The sequence below is a fragment of the Lutjanus erythropterus genome, chromosome 23 (assembly GCF_056507025.1).
Source record: "Lutjanus erythropterus isolate fLutEry1 chromosome 23, fLutEry1.hap2, whole genome shotgun sequence".
NCBI classification, from domain to species: Eukaryota; Metazoa; Chordata; class Actinopteri; order Lutjaniformes; family Lutjanidae; genus Lutjanus; species Lutjanus erythropterus.
Genome location: NC_139339.1, coordinates 26786467 through 26811173, shown reverse-complemented (window position 1 = coordinate 26811173; position 24707 = coordinate 26786467). Strand labels below are relative to the sequence as shown.

The following is a 24707-nucleotide window of genomic DNA, read 5'->3' as shown; positions in this document are numbered from 1 at the left end:
GAGCATACTGATAAAAATATGTGTGGTAGCTCAGTGTGCTACAGTGGCATGACACAAGACTCGACTTGGAATTAATGACTTGAGATTTGACCAAGACTTGAGACACATTACTTTTTTCATTAAATATTTGCATTTTTCGTGATGTAGAGTAGTTAAGTTTTGTTTTTAGTTTGTAGTGCAGTCTGTGCAAACCTGAGAACCTTACCCAATACAGCAATCATGGATTGGACTAGTCCAAAAATAATACATTTGGATGAAGGTAGTAAGAAAAGAAAAGTGTAGGTGTACAGGTCATAAATCAATCATCACAAAACAAACTTACAAAGGTACACAAATGTGCCTTCTTGCGAACTTATTGGTTGGTCAAGCGTTAGCTACAAAGCTAATGTTAAATTTTATATAATTTAGACTTTCCTTTGATTCCATATTGAGAAGACATATTGTTAATGTAAAAGACACTCAGTGGGCTGACTCAGGCCATTTAACCAGTTACGCTTTGCAGGCATCTTATAAGCTAACTTGTCACTTGTTTGACTTGAGTAATGACTTGACTTGTCATGCTTATAGCAGGGACTCCACTTGCTTGATTCTCACCAGAGTAACTTGGGACTTGCCTGAAGCTTGAAGGTTGCCGCTGCTGTGCGTCTGTGCCGTCACTATATTGGAGCTTTCAAGGTCCACTAGCAAACTAGTCTTGTATAGACCTTGTTTGCATTTCTTTAAACCAGTCACAAACATCTTGTGTGGTGCTAAGCCCAGGATGCAGTGGAGGTGGAACTTGTTATGGTGGAACATTTGCACATTGGGAGTTCTGGCATTAAAATGACTATATCCATGCAAAAGAAAAGGTAGCAGCTGTTAGCTTGTTTACGTGAGCATCCCAGGCACAAATCTGGCATTTTCAGCATGTAGATTACAGCTTGGAGGTTGTTCTTGTTTCCCGCAAACTTTGAAAATGTAGATAGCGGACAACACGATGCTGCTTGAAACAAGTGACCAATAGCAGACTTATACCTGCAGTGTGCAACCAGTGAGTCAGACTACTCGTAAACAAATGAGAGATGCAGACTTCACTACAAAATCAACTGTGACTCAGTTAAATCTGAATTGATTTTCATTCATTCATTCATTTGATTTGTTCTTAACTTCACACATTGTAAGTGATAGTGGTTACTTACTAGAATAAAATTCCGTTATAGGGGCAGTTCAATCAGAGCGTTAACCTTCTGATAACTAACCACATCACCTCACATAAGAAAGTGTGACAGACAAGAGGCTTGTGTTAGTGAAAGCGCAGGATGTAAACATTAATGGCATCCTCCTTGGCTGAGCTGTAACATTAGCACAGTTAGTGGGTGTGGTTAGGTTGAGAGAAAGTAGTTCCTATGTGAAAATGCTAACAACAAGGTCTGTGGATTATCTTGAGTAACCAGGTTGTGATTTATGGAAACAGACATTACTGTTGATTTGAGTTTGTTTGTTTGTTTTTGGGTGCCACCAACTGAGTGGCATCTAAAAAAATGTTGATATTCCTACAGCCTCATCTTTTCATTATGCCTCAGCATTCCTGCATTAAGTTACCTGCTTGCTAACCTGCTAAGCTTCAGCATCTGTAGCTTCTAGACACTGACAGTTTTGCCATTGCTTATCAAACGCAATCTCATGACATGTGAACAACAAACGTATCACATACACAACTTCCAGTGTGGTAACCACAAGCTCACGAGATCCATTTCATGCCAACATGAAGACCACATGTAAAGCTATAATATGTTAATATTTCTGCCTTATCTTTTTTTTTATCCCAATTTCTATTATCCCAAATTTTCCAACAATGTTGAAACCCAAAGAAATATGGTATTTATTAGGTAACAGTGTGTTTCCTCAGTAACATCCAGGGAAACACAAGATTTTGAATATGTCACAGTGTGAGGCAGGAAGTCTGGAAACGTGACTAAGCCTAATATGAAAACTAGATCAGTGGTTCCCAAAGTGTGGACTGGGGCCCATTGATTGGCCATGAAGGCTCTGCTGGTGGACCTTGAGAAGTCATGAAAAATAAATAAAGCATTTTTAAGTTTCAATTTTATAGTCTTTACATTACCATAAAATATTTGAATAATATCATATAATATGCACTTAATTTTAAAAAGTAATCAAAACTAGTAAAACAAAGCCGTGGGATTTAAATAACGTGTATTTCTTCATTTATCTGACATAGTTTAACAGGTGTTACACTGTATTTGGTAACCTGTCACATTCACACTGAATGTATCTGGAATGGACTATATGACACTACAGGTAGTGGAGCATTTTTGATTTTGGGGGTGAACTGTCCCTTTAAACCCTTAAGCGTGTGCTTGATTTTAAAATAACAAAGGAGGGAAACAACAACAAAAAATGGAATGGAAGCAGAAAGAGAAAAGTGAAAGAGATGGAAGGTTTGGAGGCTGGATTTGGTGGGTGGGGGAGGGGAACATAACCGTTCATAACACTGGCTTGTAGGATTTGTACAGTATAACGTGTTACATAATGTGGAGCAGACATGCTCTCTGGTTCTGCCATGCTCGCAGATATGAAAACATACACAACCAATCTGTGTGTGAGTCACTGCTTCATCCTGTTATAGGTTGGATTAAAAATACATCTTATTATCATTTAATTCAGTTCAATTCAATCACATAATAACCCTCTCTATATGACTTATCAACCAAAAGCACTGTCTCCGTCCCTCTGACTAAGAATACATGTGAGGAGAGAAGAGGAAGATCTTTATTTAAACAGGTTGAAGGGGAGAAATAGTGTGATGAGTTTTGTCATGAGGCCATAATTCACTGCAGAGTTCATTTGTCAGTTTGGGGTATATTTAGCTCACTGTTCATTTGTTTCTGGTAGAGACAAATTTGACTCTTCCTTTCTTCCTCTCTTTGGTCTTTCTTCCTCTCCCACACACTCCACACACACTCGCCCTTCCTGCAGTAGGCGGTGGTTAGAGAGAGTGAATGCTGGGAGTGAAGGAGAGGGAAGCCAGAAAAAGAAAAAGAGGACTACAAATGTCCAAGAAAAACAGGATGGAGGGGGGATGTTGAGCTACAGTATCAAAAACAGTGTTGTTATGATAGTGTACACAATTTCATGTACTCTCTCTATATATATATATATGTATGTATGGAATATAAAAATAGTCGACCAGCGTGGTGTTGGGCAACTGACAGAACAAAAACTGTTGATTGCCTTTATTTGGTGCATATATTCAGTGTTTGTTCATAACCATCATGACATGTCCTTATGGACCGTTTGACTGTTTGCCTTTTGATGAAAGAAAATCACCCATTCTTGAGAAATGGGACAAATCATGTCTTAACAAGAAAAGAATATTAATATCAACACTCTAATTCAAGTTTTTTTGGTGAAAATGTATTGTTTAAAGATTTATATATGTGAAATATTTGTAATATATGAAATGTTTTGGTTTGCTTGTACTTTTTTAAATTTCTAAACTCACTCTGTGCCAGAAAACACCCCTGTTCCAGTTAAGAATTCACAACTTCAGACCATTTAAAAATCTGTTCAATCCTTCAAAATCTAAAACTAACAATACCTACTGATAACATCCGCATAAAAATGTGCTATTATAATCAACTTAGTTTTAAACTTGATATTTTTATGAAAATGTCCCAGATTTACATCAACTCTGTCAGATTTTTACAAAAACGTGATTTAATCAGGCATAAAAAGGGTAAGCTGTAACCTAAGGACCACTGTCTCACTTGCTGCTTCAAAAAAAGGCGGGAAAGCTGCTCAAGCTCATGTCAACTCTGTAACCCTTGTAAATCAAAGCTATATAAGAATTATGGTTTAAAAATGTGTATTTTGATTAACATGAAGAGAACTCTGAGACACTTTAAAAAATAAAATGGCTTCTCGTTATGACTATGCTCTGAGATTAACATTTTCTCAGCTCTGTAAGACATCAACTCTGACAGAGATGACATCTACATTTTATGAAAAATTTCATCACTACGAAGTTGGCCTGTTACAAGGTTTAAAGAGTTTGATCTTTTAAAATGTATTTTCCTGCTGAGTTGAAACCCCCCCTCAAAATATGGTTTTATATATAGCAAACTCTGAAGGAAGACTTTTCATTTTCAAAGTTACGTAAATTTTATTTATATAGCGCCGAATAATACCAAAAGTTAAAGCAGGTCTTCATAATATCATTTACAGAGACTAAACTTTTCCCGCCATGAGCAAGCACTTGGCAAAAGTGGTGAGTAAAAACTAGAAACCTCGAGCAGAACCAGGCTCAGAGTTTGCTGGTTGGGTTTTCTTAAGGACCAATGAAAGGAATGCTGAGGTACAGAAGCTCATGGACGAGAAAAACAGAAAATGATGTCAGCTTTTTATTACTGTGTTGAATCATGTTCCTCTGTTGCATTGTGTTGCATTTTCATGTCGTGTCAGATTGGAGTCCACTTTGTTTTGCTGTATTACACATTGATTTGTCATCATGAGTTGTGTTACGATGTTGCACTGTGTTGTCCTGTATGTTTTCCTGTTGTATTGTTTGTAATGTTAATATTCCCAACAGCCTTGTCTTTTCATTTTGCCTTGGCATTTCTTCCAGTAAGTTATAGTACGCTAGCTTGCTAAATGGTTAGCCTCTGTGACTACTGACAGTTTTGGTGTCCATGCTGCTGTTGCCTAGCAAACATGATCTCACAACTTAACAACATGAACACCAAGCATAATATGTACATCGCTTCCCCTGTCATAACCACAGCCTCACCAAGCTCTTCTTTTTTAAGCATAAATGCCATTTTTAAAGCTATATGTTAACATTTCTGCATTTCAAGTTTTAAAAAACACCAGACCTTTGTTCTATATTTTGTTGTGTACTTACATTATCTTAAATGTTTCCAACAGTGATGAAACCCAGAGAAATCTGTAATTTATTTAAGGTAACAGTGTGTCTCTTGCTAGCCCCTAGTTCCTATAATTCCAGGAAAAATACAAGATACAGTGGGTGAGTCACAGCGTGAGGAATGAAGTCGGTAAACGTGACTAAATGTAAAGTGATGTCTGTCTGAGTCATGTCAGATTTTCATCTGCAGTGAGGGTTGTTTAACAATAAGGAATACAACTCCCATGATCCTACGCTACTTTAGATGTCATCAAACTATGTTTGTTATTGTTTTAATGTGAGTGACCCCGAGTGGCAGAACTTACATACTGTGCTCTTAATTGACCTTTAATGAACAGATTTCTTTATGTTAAAAAGTCAGCATTTTTTTTTTTTTTTTTATTCTTAGGTAACTGTTTTTTTTGTTTGTTTGTTTGTTTGTTTGTTTGTTTGTTTGTTTGTTTGGTTGGTTGGTTGGTTTTTTTTTAATGGATGTCACTGTATTTTGAGGGGATTCTGACTTTTACTCTTTAAAATATATTTTAAAGATAAAACTCTTTGCTATCAAAAAATGACATAATGTTCATTTCACAGTATAGTTGTTGTAAGAAGCCATTTTATTTTTTAAAGTGTCTCAGAGTTCTCTTAATGCTAATCAAAATGCACATTTTTAAATCATTATTCTTATTTGGCTTTGATTTAAAAGGGATACAGCGTTGACATGTTATGGTTGAGACACATCTAACATCAATATTATTCAATGAATTTGGTGAAAAATAGAAAGTTTACCAGAGCTTGAGCAATTTTCCCGCCTTTTTTGAAACCAGGAAGTCAGACAACAGTCCTTGGGGTAAAGCTAACCCTTTTTATGCCTGATTAAATCATGTTTTTGTAAAAGACTAACAGAGTTTGACAGAAATCTGGGACACAACTTTAAAGGGCTAACATTTTCATTAAAAAAAATAAATTTTAAAGCAAAGATTATTATAATATTGCATTATTATACCCATGTCATCAGTAGGTATTGTTAGTTTTAGATTTTGAAGGTTTTTAACACATTTCTAAATTGTTTGAAGTTGTGAACTCTTGTCTGGGACAAGGCTGTTTTCTGGCACAAAGCAAGTTTAGAAATTAAAAAAATTAAAGCACACCTAAACAAGTAATAAATTACATATTTAACCCCAAAAAATTGAATCAGATTGTTGGTATTCATATTTTTTATTAGGACATGATTTGTTAATTAAAAAGTGAACATCAACCAAAAAAAATAAAGCAAACCAAACCATTTCACAAAAAATGGAATTAAAGTGTTGTTATTTATAATTTTTCCTTTTTTTTTAAGGACGATTTGTATTAAAGCTCCAGAATGGCTGATAATGCTGTGTGTGTATTGTCACACCTTGTTTTGTTGCATTAGCTTGTGTTGAGTCGTATTCACAGCGCTACAGTCTGTTGTGATGTGTAGGTTTGTGTTGTTGTAATGCGGTGATACAGCGTGTTATGGTGCGTGGTTGTGCTTGGTTTATTTGCAGTGTGTAGTGTTGTGTAACACTGTGTGAGCACCATGAGCAGCAGCAGTCGTTCTACCACAGACCCTCCAGCCACTCCACTCTGCTCCTATGGACTGCATTCCCTTTATCTATTTCTCTTTATTATTCTCTCCTTCCTTTGTCTTCCTCCGTCAGACAGCTTCTCTTTGTTTCACTCCTCTGTGTCCTCTCCCTCTCTCCACCCCCAGGATGTGGCTGTGGGTTGATTAGAAAATGCGTGGCACAGAACAGGCAATCCATCACCCTGCCAGAGCTCGCCACTTCCGCGCATGCGCTCGCTGACACATACACCCGAACACACACAAACACACACACACACACACACACACCCTACGCCTCGTTCTCCTCTTCCTCGTTTCCATCCGTTCTTCATCGTCCACACAGATGCGTTCAAGCCTCGCTGTGTGTTTTTCTTTTTCAAGAGAGCAGCATCATCTCACGTGTGCCCCTCCTCTCACGGCTTTCCTTCACCTCTCCTTGCCCTTCAAACCCACTCCTCCTCCTTCTCCTCCTCTGACTCCCGCCTCCCACTCCTCCCGCTCGTCCACATCCACTCATCCACCCGTGGCAGTCATGCCTCTTTTGCTTTTATAGATTATCCTGATGGTAATTCTGCTCACTTAGATCGTTTACAGTGCAGAGACTGAGAGAAGTACAGAAGGAGAGGAGGGGGGCGTTTGCAGTGAAATATTTATTAACCCCTCACATGATCACACAGGAGGTTAATCATCCCTGCAGTTTTGCTGTGGTGATGTCTGCTGTTTAAAGCAAACAAATCATCTTTATAGTGAAAACCACTGATGGACCTTGACCATTGGACTAAGACCTTTTCTCCACCTTCTATCTGCTGTCAGGTAGTTCAGAGACATTTGCAGGGTTTTCTTTTTCTTTTTTCATTTCAAAAATACCTCCTGATGGATAGAGATGCAATAATTAATGAGTTAATCAATCAGTCTGTCTGTCAACAGAAAATTAGTTACCAACCATTTTGATAATTTTTAAGCACAAATGTCAAATATTTGCTAGTTTCAACTTCTTAAATGTGAGAATTTGATGCTTTTGTTTGTCATCTATGACATTACATGAAGAGTCTTTAGGTGTGGGGCAATTGGTTGGACAATATAAACAGTTTAAAGGTGTCACTTTGGGCTCCAGGAGATTGTGATGAGCATTTTTCAGCATTTCGTTGAAGAACTGGTAGATTAATCGATAATGAAAATAAGCTGGAGGATAGCAGATCCAGGTGAAGGTTGGAGGCTAGCAGGCAGGGAATAAAGCTGGAGGCTAGCAGTCATTGCCAATAGCTGGAGGCTAGCAGACCTAGTTGAGGGTAGAAGGCTAGCAGACTGCTGTTCTGTCCCCTTAAGTGCTGTACTCCAGAAAGTGGAATCTGGGTTGGCCTCAAACAGTCCAGATTTAGAGTTCTGTGGCAATCCAATAACACCTGACAAAAATATATAGTCTTAGAAGGCATCAGCTATCGTCTCATCACGATTTAACCTCTTGGGGCGATGGGCAATTTTTCAGGGCTTCTGGTGTAGCCAGCAGATATCTGGGTTCTAGATATCCAGACCAAGACTTCTTCTTCTTCTTCTGTGTGCGGGTCTTTGTTGTTGTTTGATTAGAAACTTGAAACACAACTTTGGAGTTTGGGTTGAGAGACAACATCTACGACAGGATTGTTTCACAAATGTGAATGCAGATGAATAAAAAAAATGTGGTTCTAAAAAGCTAAAGCCGATTCCAAGATTAAATTTTGGCCAGTGCTTTCTGCCCCTTTAGCTTTCCACATGGATGCATGCAACCAAAGCCAGACTACAAACAGAAACTAGAACCCTTCCAAATTCTTGTCCCTTGCCAGCAGATTCTGTATATTCATATGGAATCTGTTCAGCTGTCATCATTTGAATTACATACAGAACTTTAGTGGAATATAAACAGCTGATCGAAGACAACAACTCCATTTGCTGATAAAGATCAAGAGACATGGATGACAGCTCTGAACAAAGCAAGTAAGCAGACCTTGAATTAAGATTATTTTGTTGAAGCACTATTGCCATTTAAAATATGATTTGTTAGTTTCAGTGTCACTCCAGAATGCAGCCTCATTTATAATTAAATTATCAAAGCTACCTAAAGAAATTCTAGTATTTTTTTTACAAGTAGCTGTCTACCGCTTGACAGGATGGGACATGTATATATCTTTTCAATGGGATGCACCAATCTCATACACAAAATATAGATATAGTATTTGGGGCAGATGCTGACTAAGTAATTGTTTTGCAAATCATATGTAAGTCTTAGCTAGGTCTTTGCTAAAGTCCTAATGTCCCAAGTGGAGTCCCAAGTCAGGACTGACATGTCCCAAGTCCTACACTTTTGGTTACAAGTCATAATGTAACAGTGATTTTCCAGCCTCATTCATTTGCAAATTTACTTCGGTGTTAAGCTAACGTTAGCTAAGTATTACAATAGCTCGCTAACTATGTTATCAACTTTCTGTTCTTTGTGCAGCTTCAAATGTCGAGCTAAGTTTGAAGCTGTTGCATCTCCATCTGTAATTGTCAACCCCACCTGGAGCTCAGTCATGTAACATTAGCTCTTATTGATTCTCTCCTGCAACGTGATTGGATGCTGTCAGATTGGTTCAAGCAAAGTGGATCTTGATAATTAAGTGTCGATTTGCTGAGAATGATAACGTTAGTTGATTCAGGAAATGAAGGAAAATTATTCATGGATTTACACACTTTTTCAAGTATTTTCAAGTCAAAAGACTCAAGTGCAACTGAAGTCACAAGTTATTTGTGTGAAGGCCCAAGTCAAGTTGCAAGTCTTTTTTAGTCTTAATTCATTAAGTTTGTGACTCAAGTCTATACCCTTGGTTGATCAGGTACGTGACCGATCTACATTAAGTATAGCTTCTTCACCAGTCATCCTCACCAGTCCCTGGCCTCATTTTACCACACCAACCTGATCTGGAATCAGTATTTGCAGAACAGGAGGCTTTTCCTAAAACTGACCACATTGCAGTGGGGTTGAGAAAATGAATTCTGGCATTCCGATTGCAAGATAATTTATTTTGGGATTATAAATACATAAAACCAAGTGATGCTGTTAACACTCTATGAAGGTGACTTCTATAGTACATTACTAGCACATTCATAAGACATTATGATGCATTTGTGAGGCACACTATTCTTAATAATTGTATTTAATCATATGCATGACAACTTATAAGGTTTATAAAGTATTATAAGTAGTGGACATAATGTATTATAGGTGAGACCAGTGTTTGGAAGAAGAATGTGAAATCTTGGGTTACACAAGACATTGAAACTACCAAAAATTTAGCCAGTTATGAAGACACATTCTAAGTTTCTGAAATGCAATGTCTTATAAACATTAATAATGTGCTACAGTGAGCTTTGTGAACAGTCTGCAGCAGGTTAACAGTACCATAAATTATATTCATTAAAAAGTTTCTACTATAAATGCTACTTAAACAGCTACAATGAATAGTTTAACAGGAGGTCAGAGTCCATTACAGGTCCAGTGTGTTTTATTTTTATGAATAAAAACAGATCAAAAACATCCTCTTTCTAGCTGGAGTCATATTTTTAATGGTAAGCATGGTGTGATGTCATGCTGATTTGACTATGTTCTAAAAGTCTAGCTGACCAATCAGATTGCTTGGTTGGAACTACCTGTTGTATAATCCTCTTTAAGACACTTTGAAATGGAGCTATAAAGCCTTATGAATGTTGAACTTATAATACATTATTTCCACCACCTAAAATACTTTCTAAACCTTGCTAAGTTGTCAGGAATTATACTTTAATTATAAAGAGTTTTATAAAGCCTTGTTTTTGCATGCATTATGTAAGGGATAATGTACAGTAAGCAGGTCATTATTGTGAAATAAATCTTGACAGAATGATGCAGGATGTCTTGAATCATCCTGAAGGGATTTATTTCACAATAAATGAGCAGGCCATTATTGTGAAATAAACCCTTGCATCATCCTGTCGTGACTTATTTAACAATACCTGCAATACCTGCAATACAATGACCAGCTCACTGTACATTATCCCTTACATAATAGACCTTACAATGCTGTAATTGACAAATCAGAATTGAGTATTCAACAAAACCATGCCATTAAATACTTCAGAAACCTTGTTATAAGTTGTCAGGAACAGTTATAAACACAAGTTTTATAAAACCTTAAAAACACATTATAATGTGCTTGTAATGCATTATAGATTTTAATAGAAAGTGTTACAGTGATTCCCTTGTCGAGATTCCCCACAATCTGTCACCAGAGGAAGCTTCACTTTCTCTGTCTTCCTCTCGCTCTCCTTCTCTTCCCTCTCTCCTCATTTGCTTCTGTCCAGCCGGCCTCCCATGAGTCCACTCTGCCTCCACCTCTGCATCGCCGCCGCCGCTCAATATCCAGCCGGCGCAACAGAGAGCCTGGGTAATGAAATGGCCTCTGGACGCCTGAATCTGCCTTCTGCCATCCGTCATCTGATTATGAGGAGGCATTCTCCTCATCGGGCGCCATCGGGCGGCCAAAATTCAGTTACATCTAATAATGAGCGTGCAGTTCACTCACTGGTGTTGTAGTCTGTACGAGTTAGTTTGTGTGAATGACTTAATGCTGACACAGAAAAACCAAACAGGAAGGAAGAGGGAAGCGTCCAAACTTGGGATAGTATTCTCAGTATTATTATTACGTTCACAATCCCAGGATGATTATCTAATCTGCTCAAAGGGAGAACAAAGCTTGTAGGGCTTTGTCATGCTTTTGCACTGCTCGCTTTCCACCGTGTAGGTGGTCTCGCCCACCTTTGATTAATAATAGGCTTGAGCATTAAGAACTGGCTTAGAACCTGTGTGCAGAGACAGGGATTGAGCTTTGTTTGACTTGTGTAAAACGAATGTCAAAATATCCACATAGTGACTCATGCTGCATGTGGTAGAAGTGATCCCACTCTTTTTTAGCATAATATTCATATTTCCTCTACTCTCTCGCCAGTTAATTAAATGCTTGTCATTGACATTTTGTTGGTGTATTCTGGATTTCGGTTATCAGAAAATTGTATGTTGAGCCCAATGAGTTTAATACCAAGCCTTTAGTTTAATTTGACAGGGCTGCAATCGAAAGCGTTGAAATGCCATTGTAATAAAGCTCCGGTAATGAAAGGCAGTAATAGTGAACCCGCTCCACCTCTCTCGTAGGTGGTGGACGCTCTGGGAAAGGTTCCCCGCCTCCAGGGCTTCGTTAAGAATCTCAGATACGACAGTTTGTCAATTGATGGTTATCTGGTCGTTAGCTGTGAGAGCCTGTGAAGGGGACACGCTCTCTCATTTCCAGCTGTCCTTCCTGGTGTAATTCATCACCGCAAGTTAACTGACAGGCCACAACACCGGTATCATCAAGTATTAACAGGGTTCATAGATGCAGGTATCAGTTTATCTGCCTTGGAGGAAAAAAAAAAGCTGGATCACTTGTGCCCATCCAATCCTATTAGCATGGGCCGGCTGTTCTGTAAAGGCCCTGGGTCAGCAAACAGAAAGCACTTCAGTCACATAAAGAGGATGACAATTACCAGAAGAGCCAGCGTCACAGAGACTGAAGCTGGACACCCATGCTGTGGTGCAGTAATAACACACATTCAGCCAATTACTCCTGAATTAGATTTGTTGGCTATTTTGGGGGGTTTAGCATGGAAGGGCTGTAAATGAGTGGCTTTGTATTACCATTTGATCTGGGGCACACCTTTAGGGCAGTGACCCCCCATCATCATTGTGCCCTCAGTTGGCTAATAAAGGGTTCGATCAATGGTGTTAGCAGACTTCTTAGCTGCTAACAGGTAAATATGTATGACAATCTAGGGCATTTAAGCTGTGTTGTTTTGATGTTTTAAAAGCTTGTATGTGGATTGTGTCATTTTCACTAAAGGCCCACTACACATGAAAACGCTTTGCACTGGCTGTCCCATTATTATGGAGAGAGCGGTGGTGCCCAACCAACCGGCACTGCTACCCATGGCGCACCGCTCGGATCGGCCGCTCACTGCTGCGCCCAAAGTTCAAATTATTTGAACTTTGACCTTGTTTGCTGCTGACCTTTCAAAGAGCAACCAATGAGATAACAGCTGAATGTGACATAGCCAGAAGTGACACACACAAACAGAGGAAGGAGAGAAAATGGAAGAAAAACTCATCCTCTGCGCTTCCGAGTTCCCCGAACTGTATAACACCACATTAAAATCATACCACGATCTCGGCAGGAAGAGTATTGCTTGGCGAAATGTCAGTAGTCAGATCGGGCTACCAGGCTTGTGATTAGGCAGAGTTTACGAACTACTATTAAGCTAAATACAATGCTAACGTTAGTTTAGCTGTTTGTGTACATTTGCTATTCCAGGCAAACACAGTGACAGGATCAGCGCTTCATAGATATAAACTGTTGTTTAGCTCAGCAATAGTAAATCCTATCATGTTGTTACATAGAGCTGTGGTTTGTTTTTGCAGAAGGGGAGTCTGCTTTTTCCTCCTTGTCCTTTTTCTTTCCGGAGTGACAAGTACCGTTTGGTGTTGCCCAGCAACGGTGAATAGCTCGCACTTGTTGATGATGTATACCTGAGCTCCACCGCATCCACTCAGCGCCTCTGCGCCCGACCTGGCGGTGAGCGAAGAGCAAATTTCTTGTCATGTGAAGGCCCCTTAAGGGGGAGTCTGCAGTCTGCACATCTGGGGCATGGCCGTTCGAAATGAGTCAATCACTTGGCTTCCAGAAGAGTTCTTGTAGCATTTTCAAGAACCACTCATCTGATTGACTTCACACTCAACACTGTACTCCCTTGGGTCCTTAGCAACACACCTACAAAGTATGAAATCAATCTGATGTATGGTTCTCGAGATATGCCAAGGACAGTCATACACACATACATACAGACAAAGATTCTTTCCTTTATAGTTAAATGATGCGGTTATAGCGCCATCTATTGGCCAAATTTGTCATGGTTGTGCTCACTCAGATGTCATATATCCAGTAAATGTGTTTGCAATGCTACAAAGCATTTAGGAGTTATGACAGCCCTGCAATGAACTGGCCTCTTGCCCAATGTCAGCTGGGATAGACTCCAGCCCCCCACAACTTAGCAAGGATAAGTGGTTACGGACAATGAATGAATGAATGACAGTTTTGTATTATGAGCAAACCTTAAGCGCCAGCTGTAGCAAAACTGTATGGAATATCAAAAATTTGGTAACGATTGCTCAAAATTTGTAGGATGGAATAGCGGAAAAAAGAAAGATTAAGACCAAATTCAAAATGCCTGAAAATGGAATTGACACAAATAGTTGCTGCTTATATGGATAAATTCATTTTGATCCACACAAGTTTGTTTCTAAGACTTAACGCTCAAAAGTTAGAGGCAAAAATGTAAAGTTTGTTGTTGTAGCGCCATCATCAGGCCAAATTCAACACTGCACTCCTTTAGGTCCTCAGCTATACACTTGTCAAGGCTGAAGTAGGTGAGCGGCTGTCAAGAAAATCAAATGATAGACAGACAGACAGAGATTCTTTCCTTTATAGCCTGACAGCAGTCAAGTATTGACTGACAGCTAACACTGGCAGATAGCAAACAACAACCTAATGCCTCTAAAACACATCCTATCAATTGACATTCAGATCTCTCAAGATAAACACAATTCAAGGCATCATATGTGTCAGCTGGGTGAAGTCATTATGATCTTTATGACTATGGTTGTGATGAATAATGGTGCTGATGTAAATGACAGAATTTACAGCTGGGTGAGTCTGATGTATTTAATAGACAAACCTGCCTGAGCTGCTTGTGAATATATTAAATAAGTATGACCAAAATAAAAAGAAATCTTAACTTAATAACCACCACATACAAAACCCTTTTCTCTGAATTTATCATTGAACAGATTTCAGTCAGAGGGACTTAAATCAAGGAATTTCCATTTATAGCAGCCTAATTTTCTGCCTGGTGGTATCTGTCCAAATATGACTGTTCAACATTTTTTTGCAGTCTGTTTATTTGGCCCAAATAGCCTTGTAAAATAGATGTTACCTGGAGCTACCTAGCAACAACCATGTGTGTATCTTTCAGACAGCTCTACACAAAAAACTGTTGACTCTGTTTTTTACTCATCTCTGTATGTTCTGAAGTGTAGTCCTGAAGTCCTGTGGCCAGTTGCATAAAACCACTAAGGTTAAGCTTTCCCTTAAATTTTCATTTGAGGATGCCATAGGAAAAAATGAGATGCAAAAAATTACCATGAGCTTTACCTTATGAATGTAAGGAAAACCCTTAAATCTCTAAGTCTCCCTTAGTTATTTAAGTATTGTCTTATGTGTTGCTACAAGGTTCTTAACAACCATTTTCCTCAAAAAGTGGAATTCTTCATGGAATGGCTGATTTTATGGTGATTGAAGAGGAGGAGGAGACACCAAGACACATTTTCAGGACAGAGAAAAACCCTCTGGAGACTTGAGCAATGTGCAGCTTGTTAGTGTACAGATTTGATGTTAGCACTAGCAACTTTTTAGCTAGCTAGCCAAAAGTTAACATAACTCCGTCTCATATATTAACATTAGCTTTTGTTGAAACTCCTCTCAACCTGTCTTCCTGTCACAGTAATATTTTTATATTCCTTCATGACTCCATCTGTTCATTTCACAGCAGGTTTCTCACACTGATTTTGTCAGTTAGCCTTCTTCCTGCCACAACTTCTTCTTGTGGCTGCTGGGATTCATATACTTTGGATTATGTGCTTGCGCTTTCCATATTCTTCAAGGGGAAAACATTATCATCTTCTTTTTCTTCCTTTTGTTGCCTATTTTGGCGACGCTAGACAAGACAATAGTCTTGCTAAAAACAGGAAAGTTCTGTGTTCAGATGACAACATTGTTTAGACAATCCCTGTGCACATGGTTCTGCAAAAATGACTGGAAATTCTGTAGCATGCATGCCAGGCCTGTAGTTGGTGGTGTAACTTTGTAATGGGACACCACAGAATAATACTACATGCTCTGCCATAGTTTTGGCCATTTGACGCAAATGTAATATGCATGCACGTGACATCACCATTTTCACAGGAACCACATATTACCAGTTTACACGGCAACAGTAAAGATGGCGTTTTCAAAAAATTACAGTCCTGGACCCAGTTTCAAAAGTTTGCGTTTTCAGGCTCCCAAATTATTATTGTCGCATTAACAAAAAATACAATGGAAATCTACCATTTTACGCTGAAATCCCTGTCATGTAAACAGCACCAAAGTGTGTTAGCTAAGCTAGCTAACAACTGTCCAGCAACAAAGAAAGATGTGCGTGAAACGTAACCTTGGTAACTGGAGACAACTTAAAATGCTTTATGCAACACTCCTAAGTTACCTGCTCAGCTTAGGGGAATATTTAGTATTATTAAGGGACAAACTTACCTTTAAAACTCAAGGTGGTTTATGCAACTAGGCACTGGGATACATGCAAATTTAAGCTGTAAACTGTATTATGAGTCCTAGGTATTAGCATATCGCATGATGTTTATGTTTATTAGTGGAGCAGGACTCTGATTTACACCTTCACGTATCATCCAGTGCTTTTTTGCCTGTTTTCCTTCATCAGCAACACAAGATTTTCTGACTCCCTCTTTCTCTTCCTCCCCTTCCTAGCAGCGAGCCCCAGTTGTGGCCGGTGGGCATGGTTTTGGAGGGTAGCTCAGAGGCGCTGTGTCCCCCCCCATCTCTGGAGCTGCGCCCATCCTGCAACAAGAGCCAGCCCTCGCCTCCTCTGGGCTCAAGCTCGCAACCCCACGACGGAGTCTTCCCTGAGGACAAGGAGCCCGTCAAGTACGGCGAGCTCATCGTCTTAGGGTGAGATACTGAAGTGCCATCTCTGCTGATCTTTATAAGTCTGTCTGCAGTTGAGTGTGAGCTTGTGTGACTCATAGGTGTTCACTCGTCCACTTGGTTTCTAGTCTCTGAGACCTGACCCAGGACCCCGCTTGAGTCAGATCCAAATTACATTCAGTCTAATCTTATAGGGTAGGGTTCCATTGTATTGCTGAAGGTCTTGGGTCTGTGTGTGGTTTGAGTTTCTTTTTCCACAAGTCCATTTTAGTCCAGAATCTCTAATGAGTGTTTGGCTTTCAAATGATCATGTCATCAAGTTCAAGAAGAACTTGATGTCTGATGTCTTGATCTCAAGTTCCTGTGTACCCTTGGCTCTTACTATCCGAGACCCAAACTGGGTTCAGAGTAAGAATCAGTCTGATCAGGTTGGGTAAAGTTACAATGTAGTGTTTGTGTTTTTCACATCTGGTAGCTAATTCAGATCAATGGCATCTTAACACGTCACCTGAGATACAATTGACAACTGGACTGATGTACAGTGACCTGAAATATTTTCAACTTATCTATCAACCATGAATTGATCACTGATGGTCCAAGGTACTGTAGCCAGATGGGAAATGTTAAAGCATCATACCAGAGGCTTAAAAATTATTCTATTTTGAGGAAAACTATTGCATAATTTCAGATAAAATGGCTGCAGGACTTGCTGCGTTCAGGGACGCACCATGAAGTCTCACTTTAAAGATGCACAGTCACAAATACGATTCAAAAAACATTTCTAAATTACTAATAATAAGATATCTTATCAAAGGAGGCACATCAAAGAAAAAACATGCATTTTAGAAGCTATTGTGATGTTTAAATGTTGCTCTAGACATCGAGGCTACTCTCCAATTTGTTGTGTCTTTGCTCTGCACTATAGATGTGAGTTTTTAATATCCCACAGCACTGGAAGGCATCAAATTATTGTACATTATGGGACATTTGGCATTGTTGATCGTACATTGTACAAAGGGCCAGTGTTGCCAGATGTATGATGTTATCGTACAAATACGATAACTGTAACGATCACAGTTTGAGCATCCACTCTGATGAATGATAATGTTCTAGAAACAGTGGCGCCAAGCAGGCATTGAGCACTCCCACTATGTCACCATCTTAGAGAAACACAAATTCTTCAAAGACAACAGTTAGGAGAATCCAACACTCTGGTCCAAGAGTTGCCCTTAGGTGACAAATAGTATTCATACTTCCGTATGGGTCAACTTTGATGAGATGGTATCCTGGCAGTTGTTGAAGAGGAAATCAGTAGAGATCGAACATCAGCACCAAAGACTGTTTGACAGCATGTCTTAGGTAAAATGATGGTTTGTTATGTGTAATTTGCAGCCTAATATGACATTATATAAGAGTTTAATAAGTAGCAGGCTATACCCTGAAAAGTGTGGATTTTGATTGGCTATCAGAGTTTTTATTGTCCATCAAATCACTCTGAAGAAGATTCTGTCCGCCATTGTTGTAGTTGTGGTGTGGACTCCATCCGCTTGAGTTAGAACAAGTTTTAAAGTGATATATTTATAGTTTTTGTTATAGTTATCATCCTTGGTGTGGACGGCCCTTAAGTGTGCATTTTGTCCATGGATCATCTCCTCTGGAACCTTGTACACACTGTCTACAACCAGTGATGTGTACGCACTGCTGCATTTTTGTCAATGTGCTTAGATGGTCTTCTTGGGTCCACTTAGTTCTTAGTATCTGAGTCCCAACATTGGACATGAGTCAAGCCAAGTTTCATACATGCAAGAGATCCATCAAGGTCAGTTTTCACAGCATGATTTTAGTGTAAAATATCCATATTGAATTGACCAGGCCTGGCAGCTGTGGATAATGGTTTAGGGAGTAGTGCAGTATTTTGAGCTTGAACTGAGCATCATATTTGGTTGCTCACTGATTAAAGGCTCGGCCAACTACCCGCAAAGTAATTCCAGCGCTTAACCATGGTGCTCCAATTCCATGCCAGTGCCTGTTGTGTTTTGCCAATGAACAAAGCAACCCCTATGGTCAGATTTTGCAAAGTAATGGCCGGACATGTAGGCGAGCGAGAGAGAGGGGCATCTGTACATGCAGTTCTGTGCAAGAGTTCAGGAGTACATGGCAGTTTCCATTTTATGCCACAGATGAACAGAAAAATGAAAATTTTCCAGCTCCTGGCTGTAACTATATTTGCAGCACAGATATGAGAGTGGTATCGACCTTTTTTATGTATCTCTTGGAACAAAAGGTTTTCATTTTCCACAATGCCAGAATATTCCTTTAAAGGTGTTGTGTTTTTTTTAGTTGTGACATATTCAATATTAATGTGAAGTTTATTCTAACATAGACATTCCCAACAACTTGGCTGCGGTCCACTGCTGGGCCTCAGAGCGCCATCTAGTGGGCCTTGGAGGCAGGGATGCAGTCTAATGATTAGGTTAAAATGGGAAAAACAGGGTCATTTACAAACTGAGTTTTTATATCTAACTCTTCCAAAAGGTTTATAAAAATAAAATACATCCAATTAAAATGCGTTATTTTGGCAACCAGTTTTAATATCAACACACCAATCATCAGGTAGAGACGAACAGGCTAGGTGGTTAACTTTCCCTCAGATGCAGTGATACAAAATGTTTAGGCTTGGAAGGTGGTCCTGAGAAATGTTTTAGCATCAGAAGTGGAACCTCTGCTCTAACACAAACTGTAATTTTTACATTTATATTAATGAGGGGATTACTCAAAGTATAGAATAAAGGGAGGCTAGATATTTACCCCTGCTTCTGGTATTTATGCTAAGCTTGGCTAACTTCACCATCCGAACTGGGCTACTCCTTTAAGAAATCTAGAAACCTAAGCGGTCTGGAAATGCTAGTGACTAGCCAAACCAAATGGCAACCCATGGGAAACCATCTGGCTTGGCTAGGACATATTTTTGTACACTAACCCAACAGGAAGTTAGCATCGCCCTGGCTCCCTCTGCAGAAAATAAACTCTGTGGCAAACAAAAGTTTATGATCCTTACATGTTTTGAACAAGATAATTTTCACAAATTAGCAACACTTTAATGATTTTTGATGCAGAAATGCAAAGGCTAGATTTTTCTGGCAATTATTACATATATCCAGCTGTATAAGTTTTAATGCATTTTGTATATATGTGTTGGTCAAGTACTGTTGTGACCAAGTTAATACAAAAAAGTATTAAAAAAACAAAACAAAAAAAACATCAGATTTTAGTAGTTGTGTCTACTTTTTCTAGGCAACTTAAATATTTAATTATTTGGAAAGTATTTAAATTATATTTAACAACCTAAAATTAAAAACAAAAGTTACTATAAAAAGTACTTTTTCTTGGGTAGCTAAGGAGCAGTATTTTACTTTTGGTATAAGGCAAAAATTTGATTTGGAAAAAAAGTTTAAATTTAAGTTGAACTAATGCAAACTTTTGATTTGAAATGACTCAAATCATTAACTTAATCTTAGACTTAAAGCAACTGTGTTGATCTAATTTGTTAATGATACGAGAAAACTTAATTCATTTGTGTTCTACCAATTGAATTAATTTTTTTAAGTTGGTCCAACTGTGGGCTTCAGGGGCTAAATCAGCCGCTGGCTACAAATTTTAACAAACATTCCACCAGATTCTTAAAGACTCTTACATCTTCACTCACTTGCCGTCCAAAAGCCCTTTCACCTCTCTCAGGGGTTCCTCTGTCTGACAGTCTGGTGAGGTGAATGAAACCATATGCACAATATACTGGAAAATACAGGCCTGTTTAAGACAGTTAGCCAGAGGGAAAACAGCTCATTTAACTCCACACAAATATGCCATTTAAACCTTAACCTCTAAGAGAAAAGACAGATAGATAGAAATGTTATAGATCGCACATGAGTGTGAGCGGACAATATCACTCCTACATGCATGGTCTGGTGCTATTCCAGGCACAGAGACACTGACGTATTGTTCCACTCCTCGACCTATTGATCCGTGCACTGATGAATGATGAAAACGGCTCGGTTCTCTGTCAATGTGATTACAGAGAGGGGGGGGGGGATTACCTGCCACCGACATTTTACAACATCCATCCAATCATGGCTTCTCTGTGGCCAGAGGAACATGAATGCAGAGTGTCGCTCCAAATGCTGCGTAATATGGAATAATCATAGCTGCTAATACTGGATAACTCGCCCAATCTGAGCTAAATCCAAGGATTATTTTATTTGGACTCAAACATTTTAGCAAGAGTATGCATTATTCGTAAGTGTGCATTATTTATAAGAAGAATCGAATCTGGGTTAAGGAAACTATATTCCACAGAATCAGCCCTTGTTGATCTGTTTAATATCACCAGATTCAGGATTAATAGTGGGTCATACAGACATGGTCCAAATCAACCTTCAGAACACATTTGATACAGTAAATCACTACATTTTATGCAGTTTATTGCAGGCTAGTGGGAGTGATACTTCAGTAGTAGTATCAGATCCAGGAGTCACGTGTGGAGTTCCACAGGGATCAATCCCAGGACCCTTCTCCTTCCTAATTTATATAAATGTTACAAAATCTGCAGCTGATTGTGATCTTTTTCCAATGATGACTCTACTTTATTAGTGAGTCCTAAATTTGTCTTTGACATAGAAAAGTTCTTTGTCAATAAATTTCAAAATTACATACATGGTGAGTGGACAGCAGACTCTTTATTTATAACAAATGGTTCACTTGCTAAGACCAGATTCATTACCTACAACAGAGTTACAATAAAATAGGCCACACTTCAGTGACTGATTTAGGTGTAATATTAGATCCAAATTAACGTAGCAATTCTATGATTAAAAAATGATCCCATCTAAAATTTCTAAAAAGTCAAGTCAGTGTGTGTTGTCTTATCAAGTTAAAAACAAGTTTGCCTGTACAGTGAGATTCTTCCTTTGTCTCTCTGAACGCTGTTGAACACTGAAACACATAAAACATGAAGAAAAATATAAAAGCTAAAAATAAAATTGAAAATACTGATATAAAAATATAGAAATACAAGAGACATAAATAAAGATATCAGGAGAGATAAAGAGAACAAACAACACTTCGTACAATTATAATATACAGTATCAAGATTCACATTATATGTATTGTCCAATATACAATAACCTGTATCAGAGACCATGCAGAAGTAGCAGCATTATAACAAATGTAAAAGATGTGTAAATGTAAAAAAAAAAAAAAAAAAAAAAAAAAGGCTAAACACTGATGTCAAGAATTGACTCTCCATGTAATTTCTTTTACATTATTTTAAAAAATAAGCCTACTTACAGATTGTAAGACATAAAATGATATGTTGTATTTTTGATTATAATAGAAGAACCTTCGATATAGGACATTTTAAATCAATGCAGTTGTTAAAATATTGTTAACAGGGTGCAGTATGTCGCTGTAAGTCATGTGTGTATTAGTGCCTGAATGGCCAGACATCAGACTGTTTACAGGTGTTTGAAAGAACTAGAGACCAACACAGGTTTAATACTATATTAAAAACAATTACAAATGTACACATATGGTAGTTTTGGATCTAATCTTTTTTCGTGTGGGGTTAAAAGTTGGACCTCAGAATCTATAATGGTTTGTGAAAACAGGTATAAAATCTAAACAGGTAAATTCCACCAGGTGCAGCTGCATTGTGCTACAGCTGAACCACGTCAGCACGAACTGATCGCAGCCATTCGATACGATGCTTGTGATTCCACCAGCAGCGCCTCGGTGTGTCCCAGAACTTTTGACGGATCCAATGGGCAGGAAGTCAAATACAGAAAAGGCAGTGAGAATCTGGTTATTTTTCAAAATAAAAGACCCCGTGCAGAGAAACTGTTTAACCATGTAGCCTCCTTGTCCATGGTAGAAGCACAAAGAGCAAGGAAGGAAAACCTCATCAACAAAATCCTAGTGTTTTTTTTCTCATTTTAAGTCTAAGTCTAATTTTCCTTATTCAACAAACGGCTCTGCTGGACAAAACAATAGTAAATGAGGTACAAATTACTGCCATGACCATTGATTAAATATCCATGAATATAATTTTAATTGGTTAAATTCTTAATGGCAGCTAATTAATTAATGATCAATCATTAACATCCTGACTCCAAATGTTTGCTGCCACTGCATTTTGTTTTGTTTTTCTTCTATATCTCCTGGTTTTCATTGGCCCGTTTGTGATCTGATCACCTGATTGGCTCCCAAATTACAGATGAAAGGTTTGGATTTCAATTCAAATACTGCACTCAGCACTCGACTATGATTTCAGAAGATTACACCTTGTAATGCATACTCAAGTACGAGTAAAAGACTTTAAAAATCCACAAGTACCCAAAAAATACTTAATTACAGTAATTTGAGTATCTGTAAATAGTTACTTCCACTCCTGGTAATGAGGAAAGATGATGATATTTAAGTAAATATGTATAATTTGTACATTTTTCCCTAAAGTATAAAGCGTTTCTGATTCTAATCCAGCTTGTATCTACTATGGTTTCTTTTCATTTCTGTGTCTTTCAGGTGCTTTTCAGGCAACATAATAATCTGTGTTGTTTTTCTTGATTTGGACCAGGACCACTATGGAAATAAGTTACTTTAACTTTAAAATTTCTTCTTTGTCATGACTCAGTTTTATGCAAAACACTTTCAAAGGTGACTTTAAAATGTGCGTCATCACATGATTGTTCTGAGGCTTCACTTCACGTGTGTCCTTCAGCGTCACAAAATAGTAAATACTCAGCAGTTTATTTCATGCTGTGAAAAGTAAATTGAGATTCTTCACTGATGAATCATCAATATGAGTCATAAGTTTCCGTAGTGTTGAATAACAGCATCTAACATATCTATCAAAGGCAAAGCATTACATTATGAGAGGAGTGTACACACTATTGATTTTATATTTTAAGTTTTACTACTGGAATTTGGGTCACAATCTTTGTTGCTTCAATTTTTTAAATAAAAATGTAGGCCCTTTAAAGTCATGTCCCAGATTTTCATCAACTCTGTCAAGATTTTTTCTATAAAAACATGATTTAATCAGGCATAAAAAGGGTTAGCTAAACCCTAAGGACCCCATCTCACTTCCTGGTTTAAAAAAAGTGGGAACACTGCTCAAGCACTGGTCAACTTTCTATTTTTAGACAAATTCATCAAATAATATTGCTATCAGATGTGTCTCAGCCATAACATGTCAACTCTGTAGTCCTTCTAAATCAAAGATAAATAAGAATTATGGTTTAAAAATGTGTTGTTGTTGTTTTAGTTTTTTTTTTGTTTGTTTGTTTTTTTGAGAACTCTGAGACACTTTAAAAAAATAGCAGCAGTGACTTGTCCTATAAGCAGTTCATGATAACTGTCTTTTGCTGCTTTAAAAACCAGGAGACCCAAATAGTAAAGTAGAAGCAAATAAATTAACGAGTTAAAAGTATTTCTGTTAAAAGGAGAATAACAGTAAACGCATGACAAATGTATTATCAATCCAAGTTATTATTATCATATATTATTACAACTAAGCACTTTTTCTTCTTCTCTTTCCAGGCACAATGGGTCACTGGCCAATGGGGACAAGGGTCGCAGAAGAAGTCGCCTGGCCCTCTATAAAAGACCGAAAGCCAACGGGGTCAAACCTGATGTTATCCACAATGTCTCAACCCCTCTGGTGTCAAAGGTGAGACGTCTTAGCATCAATCCTCACAGATCAGAGTGTCATTCAAACTGAAACTGGGTCATGTGATCTCTCCCTGAACCAGGTAGAAAGAAACCAGATTCTGTACTGTAGGACACAAGACTTTACAGTACATCTGTAAAGTACAGGACAGTTCCTTCTGTAACACATCAGTGTGAAACCTCTGAAAGAACTGTATAAGAAAAACTAGCAGATAAGATAAGATAGAATACAAATAGCAAAAAAGTAGAATAGAATATTAAAAGGAGATTAAAAATATGAGATATGAATTAAAAGTCTATACACACAATCTATATACAAAATATAGACATCTCACTTATGGAAATACATAGATATATGCAGGTGATTGCAGGATAGTTTCACAAATGTTGTGATACACATGGTGTGTACAATTATACAAGTAGAATCAATATAATAATAATAATATTGCCTTGTATAAAAGGAGAATTGCACAGAGACACGGCAGCAGTGTGGTTTCACAAAATGAAAAGTATTATTGCACAGAAAAAAAGAAATTCATTTAGTAATTGATTACTAATCAATTCAGCTGTATTTTAAGTGCATTTTATATGAAAATTAAATGCACTGAAATTATGTTGAAAGATCAAAACGATTAAACGT

At 38.1% G+C, this 24707-nt stretch overlaps 1 protein-coding gene across 3 annotated transcripts in view; it reads left to right on the top strand.

Moving 5' to 3' along the window:
* peli3 (pellino E3 ubiquitin protein ligase family member 3) overlaps positions 1–24707 on the top strand; it is a 58233-nt gene that overhangs the window by 16400 nt on the left and 17126 nt on the right. For 2 of the 3 annotated variants that reach the window (XM_084712536.1, XM_084712534.1), the window contains exons 2-3: positions 16169–16369; positions 23939–24068. In XM_084712536.1, the coding sequence (XP_084568662.1) occupies positions 16197–16369; positions 23939–24068 (303 nt within the window). In that variant the 5' untranslated portion in view covers positions 16169–16196. The remainder of the gene's footprint in view (positions 1–16168; positions 16370–23938; positions 24069–24707) is intronic. The other variant, XM_084712535.1, reaches the window with a different exon arrangement.